At 45.3% G+C, this 15,948-nt stretch overlaps 1 protein-coding gene across 4 annotated transcripts in view; it reads right to left on the minus strand.

Moving 5' to 3' along the window:
• The window catches only part of LOC311237623 (serine/threonine-protein kinase tousled-like 2), a 57,936-nt gene that overhangs the window by 12,687 nt on the left and 29,301 nt on the right, over positions 1 to 15,948 (minus strand). For 3 of the 4 annotated variants that reach the window (XM_084325563.1, XM_084325564.1, XM_084325562.1), the window contains 8 exons: positions 14,980 to 15,046; positions 13,753 to 13,850; positions 13,245 to 13,326; positions 10,953 to 11,044; positions 7,749 to 7,838; positions 7,331 to 7,500; positions 6,915 to 7,053; positions 4,825 to 4,936 (listed from right to left, as the gene is read on the minus strand). In XM_084325563.1, coding sequence (XP_084181689.1) covers positions 4,825 to 4,936; positions 6,915 to 7,053; positions 7,331 to 7,500; positions 7,749 to 7,838; positions 10,953 to 11,044; positions 13,245 to 13,326; positions 13,753 to 13,850; positions 14,980 to 15,046 — 850 coding nt within the window. Of the gene's footprint in view, positions 1 to 4,805; positions 4,937 to 6,914; positions 7,054 to 7,330; positions 7,501 to 7,748; positions 7,839 to 10,952; positions 11,045 to 13,244; positions 13,327 to 13,752; positions 13,851 to 14,979; positions 15,047 to 15,948 lie in introns of all 4 variants that reach the window. The other variant, XM_084325565.1, reaches the window with a different exon arrangement.

The following is a 15,948-nucleotide window of genomic DNA, read 5'->3' on the forward strand; positions in this document are numbered from 1 at the left end:
TAGTTAGGGTTAGATTTTTTTTTTTTTTTTTTTTTAATTCAGATAATGGTTGAAGAAGTGCGTCTTTAGTCGACGGCGAAAGATTGGACGTGATTCGGCTGTCCTAACTGGGGTGGGTAGTTCATTCCACCATTGTGGGGCAAGGACTGAGAATAGGCGACTTCTCTTTGATGACCCTCCCGGAGCTTGGATAGGAGTAGGTCTGAGGCGGCCAGAAGATGCAGAGCGTAGGGGTCTTGAGGGTGTGTAGTTAGAGACCATTGACCGGAGGTAGGCGGGAGCGGTTCCCTTTGCCACACGGTATGCTAGGTCGAGGGCCTTGAAGCGGATTCGTGCAGCAATGGGGAGCCAGTGCAGGTCCCTAAGAAGTGGGGTGACATGGGCCGACTTCGGTAGGTTTGAGATCAGGCGGGCCGCTGCGTTCTGAATGAGTTGAAGAGGCTTAGTGGCAGTGGCCGGGAGGCCAGCGAGCAGTGCATTGCAGTAGTCGAGGCGGGAGATGACTGTTGATTGGACGAGGAGTTGGGTGGCTTCTTTTGTCAGGAAGGGGCGGATCCTTCTGACGTTGCTCAGGAGGAATCGGCAGGTTCTGGTCGTCGCTGCGATGTGAGCAGAGAAGTTCAACTGGTCGTCGAGGACAACACCAAGGTTCTTGGCGGTCGGGGACGCAGTCACAGCTGCATTCTCGACTGTGATTGAAAGGTCGGTTAGGGGGGAGGATTTGGCCGGCAGGTGGAGCAATTCTGTTTTGCTTAGGTTCAGTTTGAGGTGGTTGGACGTCATCCAGGCTGAGATGTCGGACAGACAGGCCGATATCCGCTCAGAGACGTGGATATCTGAGGGAGGGAAGGAGAGGAAGAGTTGAGTATCGTCGGCATAACAATGGTAGGAGAAGCCATGAGACGTGATAATGTTACCCAGTGATTTAGTGTAGAGGGAGAAGAGAAGGGGTCCTAAAACCGAGCCCTGGGGGACACCCGTCCGCAGGGGGCGGGTGGCCGACAGGGTCCCTCTCCATGACACTTGGTAGGAGCGGTCATTGAGGTATGATGACAGCCATGTCAGCGCAGAGCCAGCCACTCCCATTCCTGCGAGGGCCGCAAGGAGGATCTGGTGGTTGACTGTGTCGAAGGCTGCAGATAGATCTAGGAGAATCAGGACAGAGGAGAGGCCTTTCGCTTTTGCTAAGTGAAGTGCCTCTGTGACCGCAATGAGGGCTGTCTCTGTGGAGTGACCAGTCCTGAAGCCTGACTGATTAGGGTCTAGGAGGTCATTCTGTAAGAGATAAGCAGTAAGTTGGTTGGATACAGCACGTTCAAGTGTTTTAGAAAGGAAGGAGAGAAGAGAGACAGGACGGTAGTTGCCTATGACGGTAGGGTTCAGGGTTGGTTTTTTTATGAGCGGCGTGACTCTGGCTTGTTTTAGGGAGGTGGGGACCACCCCCGAGTTGAGTGAGGAGTTGATGGTTGCAGTTAGGAATGGGAGGATGTCTGGTGCTATGGTCTGGAGGAGTGGGGAGGGTAGCTGGTCCAGCTGGCAAGTAGTCGGACGGTTCGACGTTACCAGTGTCAGGGTCTCTGCTTCTGTAATGGGAGAGAAAGATGACAGAGTGAAGGATGAGGTTCTCGATTCAGCATTTGGAATGGGTGGGGGTTGGGAGAAGGAGCTGCGGATGTTCTCCACTTTTTCCTCAAAGAAGATCGCAAAGTCTTCGGCAGAGAAAGATGAGGGAGGGGGGGGTGGGGGGGGAGTGAGGAGGGAGGACATGGTAGCATGCAGTTTGCGAAGATTCTTGGCAGAGGCCTCGATCCTATGGTGGAAGAAAGAAGCTTTGGCATTAGTGATGGTTTTGGAGAATGTTAACAAGAGGTTGTGATATGTGTCGATGTCAGCAGTGAGGCGTGACTTTCTATACTTCCTTTCAGCTGCTCTCAGGACCTGTCTTTGTTCTCTCACTGGATCTGTCAGCCATGGACTGGGTGGGGAACGGCGGGCAGGTTTCTCAACGAGGGGACAGAGCTTGTTGAAGGAGGTTGCAAGGGCTGAAAGGAGGGTGGAGGTTGCCATCTCTGTGGAGAGAGCAGAGAAGGTGTCACTCAAAGGTAGAGCGGATAGTATGTCAGAGGAGAGGGTGGAGGGGGATAGGGAGGGCAGGTTGCGTCTGAGTGAGACTGTTTGAGTTGGGGTGAAGACCTTTCGGTTAAGCATGAGAGTTAGTGAGAAGGATATGAAGGAATGGTCAGATACATGTAGGGGAGTTACCGTGGTGTTAATGATGCTGGAGTTACGGGAAAATATGAGATCCAAGGAGTTGCCTGCTTTGTGGGTGGGAGGCATGGCAGTGGGAGTCAGGTCAAACGATTGTAGGAGGGAGACTACTATGACTGACTGAGATGAGTCAGGCAGGTTGAAGTCGCCCAATAGAAGGAGAGGGGTACCATCTTCCGGTAAGGAGCTAAGAAGCATGTCCAGCTCATCTGTGAAGTGATCGAGTGTACCTGGAGGGCGGTAGAGTGTAACAATGGTGAGATTGAAAGGATTAGAGACAGATACTGCATGATATTCGAGAGAGGAGAGTGACAGTTCTGGGAGTGGTGTTACGTTTGTAGCCCATGAAGGAGATGTCATGAGGCCAGTGCCTCCACCCCGTCTGGAAGGTCGAGGTGTGTGAGTGAAGTTATAGTTTGTAGATAATGCTGCAGGTGTTGATGAGTTATTGGGGGTTATCCAGGTCTCAGTTAGAGCCAGGAGCTGCAGATTTAGACTATGGGCGTAGGCAGTAATGAAGTCAGCTTTCTTGACTGCTGATTGACAATTCCCTTTAGATTTAAAGGGGAACTATTTTACTATTTCTTTCACTATTTGGGCACTTTGCACCGTCGTGTTCACCTGAACATTAACATGCAGCAGTGACTATATGACATCACATATAGGCACATTTTCAAACGACTCAGTTCAGTGAGGGTGAATATTGTGAGAGGAGAATTGGAAGAATGCGCCAATATGAGAATTTTAATATAAGTTCACATAGCTAGGAAACAATGCTAAACACTCAAAAAGGCCATTTATAAGATAGTTCCCCTTTAAAAAACTACCAGCCAGAGAGATTTTTTACCAGCCAAAAATAAATAGCTTTTTAGTATATCTCCATGAATTATTATATTGTGTGTTATCTCTCCACTCCACGCTATGGTAGTGCCAGCACAGGAGATAAAAATTACTTTTTATATATAGGCTATATACATATTTAAATCAATATCTTCCTTTTGAATAAAATAGGCTCAGGAATCAGGATTGTTAAATATTTTACAATATTTGCTAATGAAGTGAAATATTATCATCAACTATCCAGTTATTTTTATTTTTTTTATAAACACACATAAACAAACATGACAACACACGATAAGATACACAAGCATTAATATACAGTGTATATCCAACGAAATTACCATTTATACCAATGTCTTATACAGGATATACCCCTAATACCTGTTAGCTAAAAACATACACACATATGCTCCAGCTCGAACCCCCCCCTCCCGGACAGTACCTCCATTATCCCTCGCTCCTAACCAGACACTACCATTATAAGCTAGCTTTTATTCTCTCCACCACTTCTAACCACATTGACATTTTGGATTCATTGAGACCCAGAATTCTTGCTGTAGATATTTCTTGATAAATCACATCGAGATATGTAAGAAACCAAACTTTCCGGCACATTTTTTCCGGTTGAAACCAGCGTGATGCGATCAGCTTTTTAGCTACTGTGATACCCGATAAAACCAATTAGTTTTTATAGTGTAGCGCTACTTCAAATAATTAAACGTACAGAGAGAGAGACGGGAGAGAGACGGGCTACCCCACCCCCCCCCCCTTTCCTCATTATTGGAACTCTTTCCAGGGTTAGCAGAGGGGCATAAAGGAATGGCGAGAAGCCTGTTAGACGCAATTATTGGACCCGTTGCTCGCGGAGTTTACATTGAAACGGCGCGACTCGCAAGAGGAGTTGTCACAGGCTGTAGAACGCAGGGTAGCCCCTTTCGTGACTGATGCACCGAGTGAATCCACAGTCACTTCCTAGCCCATAGCAAACCAACCTAGGTTTACCATGAAGGACTGGTTCTGCCCAAACCGTTCGTTATACAAGTATCACAAAGAAATTTCTGGGGGGGGGGGGGGGTATCGGGCTTTTTATTATCCTCGAATAGTTATTTATATTTCGAATGTGATTCATTGGGCACTAGTTATATTATATGTTGCACATGTTATGACTTTGAACGTCTGCCATTTCCACCACAACAAGGCATACAAGTAACAACAATACGATGCGTCAATCATGAATATGCAAATCGACGAAATTTCGTCAATTACGTCGACATGAACGACGAATCGTGACAACCCTAAGCGGTACATATACTATCGTTTCAGAGGCAGTCATTACCTAGGGGTGTGGTCATTACCTAGGGGTGTGGTCATTACCTAGGGGTGTGGTCATTACCTAGTGGTGTGGTAATTACCTAGGGGTGTGGTCATTACCTAGGGGTGTAGTCATTACCTAGGGGTGTGGTCATTACCTAGGGGTGTGGTAATTACCTAGGAGTGTGGTCATTACCTAGGGGTGTGGTCATTACCTAGGAGTGTGGTCATTACCTAGGAGTGTGGTCATTACCTAGGGGTGTGGTCATTACCTAGGAGTGTGGTCATTACCTAGGAGTGTGGTCATTACCTAGGGGTGTGGTCATTACCTAGGGGTGTGGTCATTACCTAGGAGTGTGGTCATTACCTAGGGGTGTGGTCATTACCTAGGGCTGTGGTCATTACCTTGCGTCCATACAGGCTCTGGTAAAAGATTACCCCCACAGACCACACGTCCACCTTGTTGGAGATCTTAGGAGGCTCCTTGCCGACCACAAAGCACTCAGGAGGCAGGTACCTGCAAGACACACATTGACAACTCAACAAAGCCTGAATACAGCAGCCACAAAGTAAAACCACAAGGTAAAACCACAAGATGGGGAAGAGCTAACATTATCAGCTCAAATGTGAGTTGAGCCGGGAAGCGGCAGACAAGCAGGAAAGGGGGTCACAGGGATGGATCAAGTAAGATATTCCTTTATTGATCCCCATGGGGAAATTCAGGCATCATAGCAGCATGGGGGAGGGGGGATACAGGTAGTAAAAAGCAGTGTAAATAATATAACAAATCAATATAATTAACATAACATAATTAACTCTGGACATGTGCGTAATGGTCAACAAGGAGCGAGATGAGGGTATGTATGCCCTCTCAGTTATATTTGCCCTACAATAAATAGTTACAATATATAATCTAATCCAATAATCTAATGTATAGTCTGAAAAAAACTAAATCTGTCTGGCAGCAGTCCCTGCCCACTGTTGTGGAGCCTGATGGCCGCTGGTATGAAGGACTGGCCGAGGCGGTTAGTCGAGTGTCGGGGGGGTACGAGTCTGTGACTGAACGTGCTTCTCATCTTGACTAGCTCGTCGTAGAGGGGGTGGGAGGGATTCTCCAGGATAGCAGCCAGCTTCCTTCTCATCCCCCTCTCTACCACCACCTCTAGTCGGACCAGCTCGACTCCCACCATGGAGCTAGCCTTCCTCACCAGCTTGTTCAGTTTGTTGGTGTCCCTCGAGTTGATGTAGCCCCCCCAGCATAGAGGATGCTGGCCACTACAGACTGGCCGCAGTCTATTGCAAACATTGAAGGACCCGAGTCTCCTCAGGAAGAACAGCCTGCTCTGTCCCTTCCTGTAGAGGGCCTCTGTGTTGTCCGACCAGTCCAGTTTATTGTTCAGGTGTACCCGAGGAAGTTATATGACTCCACCACCTCCACCTCATCCCCTCGGATGGTGATGGGAATCGGGGGGGGGGGGGGGGGGGGGCCCTCTTCTTGCCCCTCCGGAAGTCCACCACCAGCTCCTTGGTTTTACTGGTGTTGAGTTGGAGGTAGTTGCTGTCGCTCCACCCCACAAAGCTCTCCACCAGGGCTCTATACTCCTCATCGTTGTGTGTGATGTAGCTTACAATAGAGGAGTCATCAGAGAACTTCTGCAGGTGGCACCCGCTTGAGTTGTGGCAGAAGTCTGAGGTATAGAGGGTGAAGAGGAAGGGTGACAGCACAGTTCCTTGGGGGGCGCCGGTGTTGCTCACCAGTACGCCAGACTGACGTACTGTAGTCTGACGTACTGCGGTCTGTCAGTGAGGTAGTCCTTGATCCAGGCCACCAAGCCGTGCTCCAGCTGCATCACGGAGAGCTTCTCCGCTAGCCGTGACGGCTGGATGGTGTTGAAGGCACTGGAGAAGTCGAAGAACATAATCCTCACTGAGCTGTGCGGCTTCTCCAGGTGTGTGTAAGCTCTGTGGAGCATATCGATGATGCCATTCTCCACCCCGATGTTTGCCTGGTATGCAGTAAGTAAGTATGCAAGGAGTAACTCACCAGGGGCTTGAGGTGTTGCAGGACCAGTCTCTCGAACTTCTTTATGACGTGTGACGTCAGAGTGACTGGCCTGTAGTCGTTGAGGGTGCTGGGTCGTCCCTTCTTGGTTCAAGTTCCAACATGAATCAAGTTCCAACATGAATAAAGTTCCAACATGAATAAAGTTCCAACATGAAACAAGTTCCAACATGAATAAAGTTCCAACATGAATCAAGCTCCAACATGAATCAAGCTCCAACATGAATCAAGCTCCAACATGAATCAAGCTCCAACATGAATCAAGCTCCAACATGAATCACGTATGTAAAAACTCCAGGACCAAGGAGTTTAGTTTTTAATGATTGAAGCTTTTGCCTGCATGTTAAGGTGGATAAACAGTTTTTTGTCTCGCTTTTGCCTGCTAGATGGAGAATAACAGCAGTTGACCCTCTGTGTGTGTGTGTGCGTGTACCAGTAAGTTCCTGCTCCCTGAGACGTTAGCTCCATGCCGTCCACAGAGTTGTAGCTGTCGTCGTCCATGATCTTAGACAGGCCAAAGTCTGTGATCTTGATCTCTCCACACGCCGTTCCATTCACTAGCAGGATGTTCCCTGAGGAGGAAGCAAACACTGGTGGTTACTAGGAACACTGTGGAGCTCTAGTCTATAAGGAGAATGCCTGTATGGAACACTGGAGCTCTAGTCTATAAGGAGAATGCCTGTATGGAACACTGGAGCTCTAGTCTATAAGGTGAATGCCTGTATGGAACACTGTGGAGCTCTAGTCTATAAGGAGAATGCCTGTATGGAACACTGTGGAGCTCTAGTCTATAAGGAGAGTGCCTGTATGGGGCTTTGGTGGTATTATAAATGAGGGACTGGGACTAACCAGGCTTGAGGTCGTAGTGGATGATTGGCGGTCTGATCTGGTTGAGATACTTGAGTGCGTTGACGACCTGCATGACAATGGACCGGCTCTCCTTCTCCGACATCAGCTTGTGCTGCTTCAGGTAGAAGTCCAGGTCGTTGCCCTCACAGAACTCTAGAACCGTACAGAACCTGGTGAAGAACCACAACACAACACTTATTCTCTCTCTCTCACATGTAGTTGTACTTGGTCATTAAAATATGTAGTTGTACTTGGTCATTAACACTCAAGTAAGATGTCATTCTGTAAAATGTGTTGCAACGTGCGAACAAACAACACAAAACAACAGACTGCCCGGTTAAGTGATTAAAACATGTAGTTGCACTTGGTTATTAAAACATGTATTTGTGGAGTACGAGGTGCAGAGTCAAGTACTTACGAGTCTGTGTCAAGCGAGAAGTAGTCGTAGAGTTTGACTATTCTGGGATGGTCCAGTTCCTTGTGGATCCTGTACTCCCTGCAGGCATGTCTGGACAAACACAATGCAGTCAACATCAGTAAACATCAGTATATCTACATATTCAAACAAAACAGTCAACATCAGTATATCTACATATTCAAACACAATGCAGTCAACATCAGTATATCTACATATTCAAACACAATGCAGTCAACATCAGTATATCTACATATTCAAACACAATGCAGTCAACATCAGTATATCTACATATCAAACACAACACAGTCAACATCAGTATATCTACATATTCAAAGTACAGACATGAAGAAAAACTGACAAAAAGGACTTTTTGGAAAAACATAACTAACTTATGGAAGGTGTGAACTTGGTGAAACAACATGGCAACCGTACAAAACGTTGCTACCATGCAACATCTCCAGTCTCTCTTCATCTTTTTTCTGTTCTCCCAGCTGTTAACAGACTGTTATGCTGGCTAGCTAGCTACCTGTATGCTGCATGCTGTTCAGCGATGTAACAATTAATTATTATTATTATTTTTGGATTACCTTCTGGCTATGGTAAGGACCCCCCTATGTCTATTTTACCGAACGTGGAACATGTTTATGTAACTATCACAAGTGGGTTATTGTACCGGTCATAAACGAGGCTTTTCGGTTAGAAACTTTCTGGTTTTCGCTAGTCAACTTTCACCTAGATTCCTTATTCGCTATTCCACTAAAGATTCCACTAAAGGGCTATTTTCGCATCTTTTCCTGGGATTACTAAGAATCACCCAAACTATACTCTTATTCAAAATGGTATAAAACGGAAATGTACAGATGAAAAAACAATCAGTTTTTTGCATGTTGACCAGAAGCAACTCACTGACAATCTACGGTGTTATTAGATCCATAGCTATTATATTTCATATATTTTAAGTAGGGATGCTCGATATTGGTTTTTTTACCGATACCGATATTCCGATATTGTCCAACTCCAATTTCCGATACCGATACCGATATCAACCGATACCGATATATGCAGGGTTTCCCCCCCAAAAAACGGAATAATTTCAGGTAACTAATAATTTCACTGGATGCATTCAAAAGGCTTTCTAAATGTAAGCATTATCTGTGCAAAATATGATAATTAAAAAAGTTAAAATGAACATTTTAAACCAACATGCATACTTTTGACAATAAATAAAATAAGAATTGGTTCTTACTTGCTTGCCTGGGTAAATAAAGGTTAAATAAATGTTAAAAAAAAAAAAAAAAAAAAAAAAAATTGATGTAAACTATCTCTCTGTGTCTTTGGTGGCAGAGCTCTGGCTTTTGGTGCCTTTAGGTAGAGCTGGTGAAAGCTTGTTCATTGCGCTGGTGGTTTCTAGAACCTTATCTTTAGTGTGTTGCTTTTGGGGTATGTTTGGTAGAGCTGGTTAACGCTCTGGTTCATTGTTGTTAAGTAGTAGAAATATCTTTTGTGTTAGCCTTTATAGTAGAGCTGTGTCTTTTGTGTAGAGTTGGTGAAAGTTCTTTGTGCTTTTTGTTGTTTAGTGAACCAGTATCTTTTGTATTCCTTATTGTTGCACATTTCTGCCCTAACCTTGGTATTTGTACATTTGTTTCCCTGTTCACCCAGCCTATGGTGATCGTCTCATGTATATTAATTAGGGGTGTAACAGCACGTGTATTCGTCCCACAAATTTACGGTGCGGCCGTCACGGTGCGGTACGCGCAGCCATACGACGAATACGCCCCACAGCGCAAGCACACCAGTCGCACATGCAGGCACTCGCGAGGTTCCGTGCGAGAACAGTGCGCGGCACACCGAGTCCCCGACTTCAGTTCAGAGCGGGCGAAAGTGCACGGAGAAAGGCACATTTACATTGGAACAGCTGCAGGGTCATTCGAATTTTACAGTTTTCTTTCGTTTTCTTGTTCGCCCAATAACGTTAACCCAATGGAAAGACACACACATGCCGACACACACACGCGTCGCCAACAAACGCATCAACATTCTCCATTAAACATTAAAGGGGCAGTAGGCAAGTGGATGCCTGAACACAGAATGACACCAGTATCACTGACTACCACGGCAAGCCTATAGAAAATTATTCTATTTAATAATAATTATAATCATAAATATAATATATAAATTTAAAAGAAATTACATTAAAAAAATAGTTTAAACAATTATATTAATAATAATAATAAATATTTTGTTTCTGTTGTACCGAACTCGTACCGAACCGTGACCCCGTACCGAACCGTGGTGTACCGTTACACCCCTAATATTAATGTTTTGTTTCGCACACAGGGACAATTGAGGACAGGAAGATACCCTGGGGTCTACATTTTTGCATCACGTAGGTGACCTGATGTTAAAGACACCATCTTAGAGTGAGCACCACCACCTGTACTTTTGGGCGCTTGACGCCTGTAAAGGGGGGGGTGGGTTTCCTTTTCCTTTTTGTGTATTGATTTGGTGCCACTGGTAGTCCTCCTTGCTCTCTGTGTTGCTGTGTTTTTGTAAATAAATATGGTTATTTTGGCAAACTTTCCTGGTTGTGTCACTACACCCTCACCTACCATGTCTGTTGCCTTGTGTTGCGTCCCCATACTGGGGTGCGTAACAGTCTTCATCATCTTCTCTACTAAATGTCTTCATCATCTTCCTTCTTCTCTACTAAATGTCTTCATCATCTTCCTGCTCCTATACTAATGTCTTCATCTTCTTCTCTACTAAATGTCTTCAACTTCCTGCTCCTCTACCAATGTCTTCATCATCTTCTTCTCTACTAAATGTCTTCATCTTCTTCTCTACTAAATGTCTTCATCTTCCTGCTCCTCTACTAAATGTCTTCATCTTCTTCTCTACTAAATGTCTTCATCATCTTCCTTCTTCTCTACTAAATGTCTCCATCATCTTCCTTCTTCTCTACTAAATGTCTACATCATCATCTTCTGTGCTGAGCCGGTGGTGACTCACTGTGCTGAGCCGGTGGTGACTCACTGTGCTGAGCCGGTGGTGACTCACTGTGCTGAGCCGGTGGTGACTCACTGTGCTGAGCCGGTGGTGACTCACTGTGCTGAGCCGGTGGTGACTCACTGTGCTGAGCCGGTGGTGACTCACTGTGCTGAGCCGGTGGTGACTCACTGTGCTGAGCCGGTGGTGACTCACTTGTGGTAGTTCTCCTTCTTCTCTTCCCTCCAGTTCTTGTTGAGTTGGTGGATCTTTACGGCCACGTACCTCTGCTCTGTGATGTCGAAGGCCTGTGAGGGAGACACACGTTACAGTGAAGTCCATCAGGTAAAGTAGAAAGCTTTATTGTCATTGCACAATACAGTACAATAAGATTGGTTCGTGCAGCATAAAAAAAACGATACCTACAGTACATACCCACTCTACCACTAGCATACCGTGCGGCAAAGGGAACCGCTCCCGCCTACCTCCGGTCAATGGTCTCTAACTACACACCCTCAAGACCCCTACGCTCTGCATCTTCTGGCCGCCTCAGATCTACTCCTATCCAAGCTCCCGGAGGGTCATCAAAGAGAAGCCGCCTATTCTCAGTCCTTGCCCCACAATGGTGGAATGAACTACCCATCCCAGTTAGGACAGCCGAATCCCGTCCAATCTTTCGCCGTCGACTAAAGACTCACTTCTTCAACCATTATCTGAAATGATAAAAAAAAAAAGAAAAAAAAAATCTAACCCCGACTAACCTTAATGTCATGCACTTGTCCTAATAAACTAACCTACACTGTAACACGCAACACTTTGATGAACATTGTTACTCAGCTGATAGAGTTATACCCTTCTTGCTGTCTTGTCGCACAGAACTTGTAAGTCGCTTTGGATAAAAGCGTCAGCTAAATGACTAAATGTAAAAATGTAAATGTACCACACAACACATCCATGATGTAAACTGAGGTCCTCAGGTAAACTGAGCTGAGGTCCTAGACTGAGGAGTCCATCAGGTAAACTGATCTGAGGAGTCCATCAGGTAAACCGATCTGAGGTCCATCAGGTAAACTGAGCTGAGGTCCATCAGGTAAACCGATCTGAGGTCCATCAGGTAAACCGAGCTGAGGTCCATCAGGTAAACTGAGCTGAGGTCCATCAAGTAAACCGAGCTGAGGTCCATCAGGTAAACTGAGCTGAGGTCCATCAGGTAAACTGAGCTGAGGTCCATCAGGTCAACTAAGCTGAGGTCCATTAGGTAAACTGAGCTGAGGTCCATCAGGTAAACTGAGCTGAGGTCCTAGACTGAGGAGTCCATCAGGTAAACTGAGCTGAGGTCCTAGACTGAGGAGTCCATCAGGTAAACTGATCCGAGGTCCATCAGGTAAACTAATCTGAGGTCCATCATGTAAACTGAGGTCCTAGACTGAGGAGTCCATCAGGTAAACTGATCTGAGGTCCTAGGCTGAGGCTGACTTTAATACCTTACTTAATACCTTTTAAGGCCTTATATTGAGAATTATGAATTTAATACTGGTTAAGACTTTTTAATACCCTGCAGATACCCTGAATTAGGTGAGGTACGAGTTCACAGTACAATACAGTAGGATAACATCATGATACTTCCTCTCATGATTTAAAGGGGAACTATCTTACTACATTTCTTTCACTATTTGGGCAATTTCACACAATTCCTGAGAGTCTATGGAACACATCTGTACTTTTTCTTTTAAAAAAAATGCATTGTTTTGTATTTCTAATCAAGTGCTTTTGAGCAGCATTTTCTGCATTCAAGATTCCAAGCTGTTTTTTTTACTAGCAATGTGCTTTGAGTGACAGTCACCCACACAGCGTGATACATATGAGAGAGGGAGAGAGAGAGATAGAGAGGGAGAGATAGAGGGAGAGATAGAGAGATCGCTCCGTGTGTAAATGCAGGGGAGAGACAGAGCCTCTCCGTATGAGAGCCTCTCTATCCGTCCGTCTCTCCCTCTCCCTCTCTCTCTCTCTCTTTAGAGGAAGTGTCAGTGACAGGGAAACCGCTTCCGCATTATTCCCACTTGCTCCGTTGTTGAGCGAATTGTTGATTGTGAGTGGTGGAACTAAACCACAGAAGGGGCGGAGGTACGCATATAATTCTGCTTCCGTCACAAAAATTCAGAATGGCTTGCTTCAGTGGGGGAGGATCTTGTCTCATCTGAACTGGAGCAATCCGCCAAAATGAGAATTTGAGACAGTGTTGGTACAACCCCACATTGCTAGAAAACAATGCTAAACACTGGAAAAGGCAATTTATAAGATAGTTCCCCTTTAATATTTCTATAACGTGAAACCTTGTCTTGTCAATATTTTAGACCGTAGAATTTCCAGGCCTTTGATGAAAGATCATACATACTATAATCCAATGTCAACATTGTTGCAGATGATACATTTACCATCTGTTTGACTTGGTTTATTTTTGCATGTCTGCTGCTGATATGAGAGAAAGGAGAGGACGGCTCTGGTTACCTTGTAGACTTCACTGAAGCCGCCTCTTCCCAGAAGATATAATAGTAGATATCGCTCATTCAGCGTAGGGTGGTCTTTAAACCTGCAGGAGCACCAAAGAGTGGTTCGATCAGCCATGCAAATCAGATTAACATCAGTAATTACAAAGTACAATAGTCAAATATTCAGGGTTCCTACCTAATTTAAATGTATCCACTGTTTTTATTACAGTATCGTCCCGAATATAAGACAGTGTTTTTATTACTATATTGTCCTGAATATAAGACAGCTTTTATTACCATATTTTTCCGAATATAAGACAGTGTTTTCATTACCATATTGTCCCAAATATTAGACAGTGTTTTTATTACCGTATTGTCCCAAATATAAAAAACAGTACCTTATGGTCAGGTCAGATAGGAGATGTGATTTTCCAAAGATCTATCACTTATAATCAGGTTGTCTTATAATCAGGGTTGTCTTATAATCAGTGTAGAGCAGGCAGGAGAACAGAAACCAGGCCACGTACTGAGAGTTGTCCTCGTTGTGGATTCTCTTCAGCTCTCGGATGTGCAGGTTCCTGACACGTTCCAAACGCTCCAGCTCCGCCTGGATCTCTGCCTCCTCCTGCAAAACACCACCAGGCACTTCAGACACCTAACCTACTGCTGGAGACCAAGAGGCCACTTCAGACACCTAACCTACTGCTGGAGACCAAGAGGCCACTTCAGACACTTAACCTACTGCTGGAGACCAAGAGGCCACTTCAGACCCCTAACCTACTGCTGGAGACCAAGAGGCCACTTCAGACACCTAACCTACTGCTGGAGACCAAGAGGCCACTTCAGACACCTAACCTACTGCTGGAAACAAACCAAGAGGCCACTTCAGACACCTAACCTACTGCTGGAGACCAAGAGGCCACTTCAGACACCTAACCTACTGCTGGAAACAAACCAAGAGGCCACTTCAGACACCTAACCTACTGCTGGAGACCAAGAGGCCACTTCAGACACCTAACCTACTGCTGGAAACAAACCAAGAGGCCACTTCAGACACCTAACCTACTGCTGGAAACAAACCAAGAGGCCACTTCAGACACCTAACCTACTGCTGGAGACCAAGAGGCCACTTCAGACACCTAACCTACTGCTGGAGACCGTGGGAAAGAATATATATATATAATAAAAAAAAAAAAAAAAAAAAAAAAAAACCTACCTACCCATGGCCTTAACTGACAACCAACAGGAAACAAACAATATTTTCTTTTATACCCTACTACTGGAAACAAACCAAGAGGCCACTTCAGACACCTAACCTACTGCTGGAGACCAAGAGGCTTCAGACACCTAACCTACTGCTGGAGACCAAGAGGCTTCAGACACCTAACCTACTGCTGGAGACCAAGAGGCCACTTCAGACACCTAACCTACTGCTGGAGACCAAGAGGCTTCAGACACCTAACCTACTGCTGGAGACCAAGAGGCTTCAGACACCTAACCTACTGCTGGAGACCAAGAGGCCACTTCAGACACCTAACCTACTGCTGGAGACCAAGAGGCCACTTCAGACCCCTAACCTACTGCTGGAGACCAAGAGGCCACTTCAGACCCCTAACCTACTGCTGGAAACCAAGAGGCCACTTCAGACACCTAACCTACTGCTGGAGACCAAGAGGCCACTTCAGACACCTAACTTACTGCTGGAAACAAACCACCCAATGTTGGTGGTGGTTATGGTGGTGGTGGGTGTTTACCTTTTTTAGGTGACCGAGTCTAAGTTTGAAAATCTCCTCCTGCTCATGGTATTCTGCAAGCGACAACCTGTGTGGAATATAAAATATTAACATTTATATTAATAACACATGTGTGGCCAGGCACAGACTTTGGGGCCTTTAGAGGGAACTTCAAATGTTAGTTTTTTTTACATTATATGAAAGTACAGGTTCATACCTTCAAAATAAGCCATCACTTGTACAAATCAGGCGGATACTTTTCAATCGGTGTCTTATGAATCATGCTGATAACACTAGGGCTGGGTATCGCATGTTTTTTTTTTGACGGCGAGATACAATTTAACACAAACGTTTCTAAAGATATTAAGCTTACTCTGCATATTTTCACACCGTCAACCTACTGGGTCCATTGTCTCGGAATGGATTTGGTAGCTGTCATTTCAGCGTGTCTATCACCTGAGACTGAGCACCTGAGACCTACGACACAACTGTAGTTCTTTAAACAGCGAGGGAAATTATACAGCCGGACAAGTTAACAATAATTAACACATTTACAAGTCATATTAAGTTTTGCAAATAAGGAAACAGATGGAACATTTCAAAGCACTCAAAAATGCCAATATCTATTTCGGCCTATTTCTGAATGGTGCTACGTTTTCGGCTTTTCTGAAGACCACACGAGTCACATATTAACACTTTGAGCGCCGGACCCGAGTATACCGTAGTCGGGTTAACTCGCAGAACGTTAGGCGCCAGACCTGAATATAGTAGGGTTTTGGTCGTTATTTCTTTTATTCGCTATTTCCATTGATTATCCATCCAGGGAGCCTGATGTTATCATTGGGAATGGGTCTGAGATCGCAAACGTCCAATACCACCGCCTGCCGCCTTGCGGCCGGTATTGCACATCCTTGGAAACTCTGGCTTGGGCTGTGCGTCTATCTAAAAAGCCCGGTCCGGGTTTTCCTTGTCGGGCAGGACAAGCATTTA

Source organism: Notolepis coatsorum (assembly GCF_963971535.1).
Source record: "Notolepis coatsorum genome assembly, chromosome: 12".
Taxonomy (NCBI): domain Eukaryota; kingdom Metazoa; phylum Chordata; class Actinopteri; order Aulopiformes; family Paralepididae; genus Notolepis; species Notolepis coatsorum.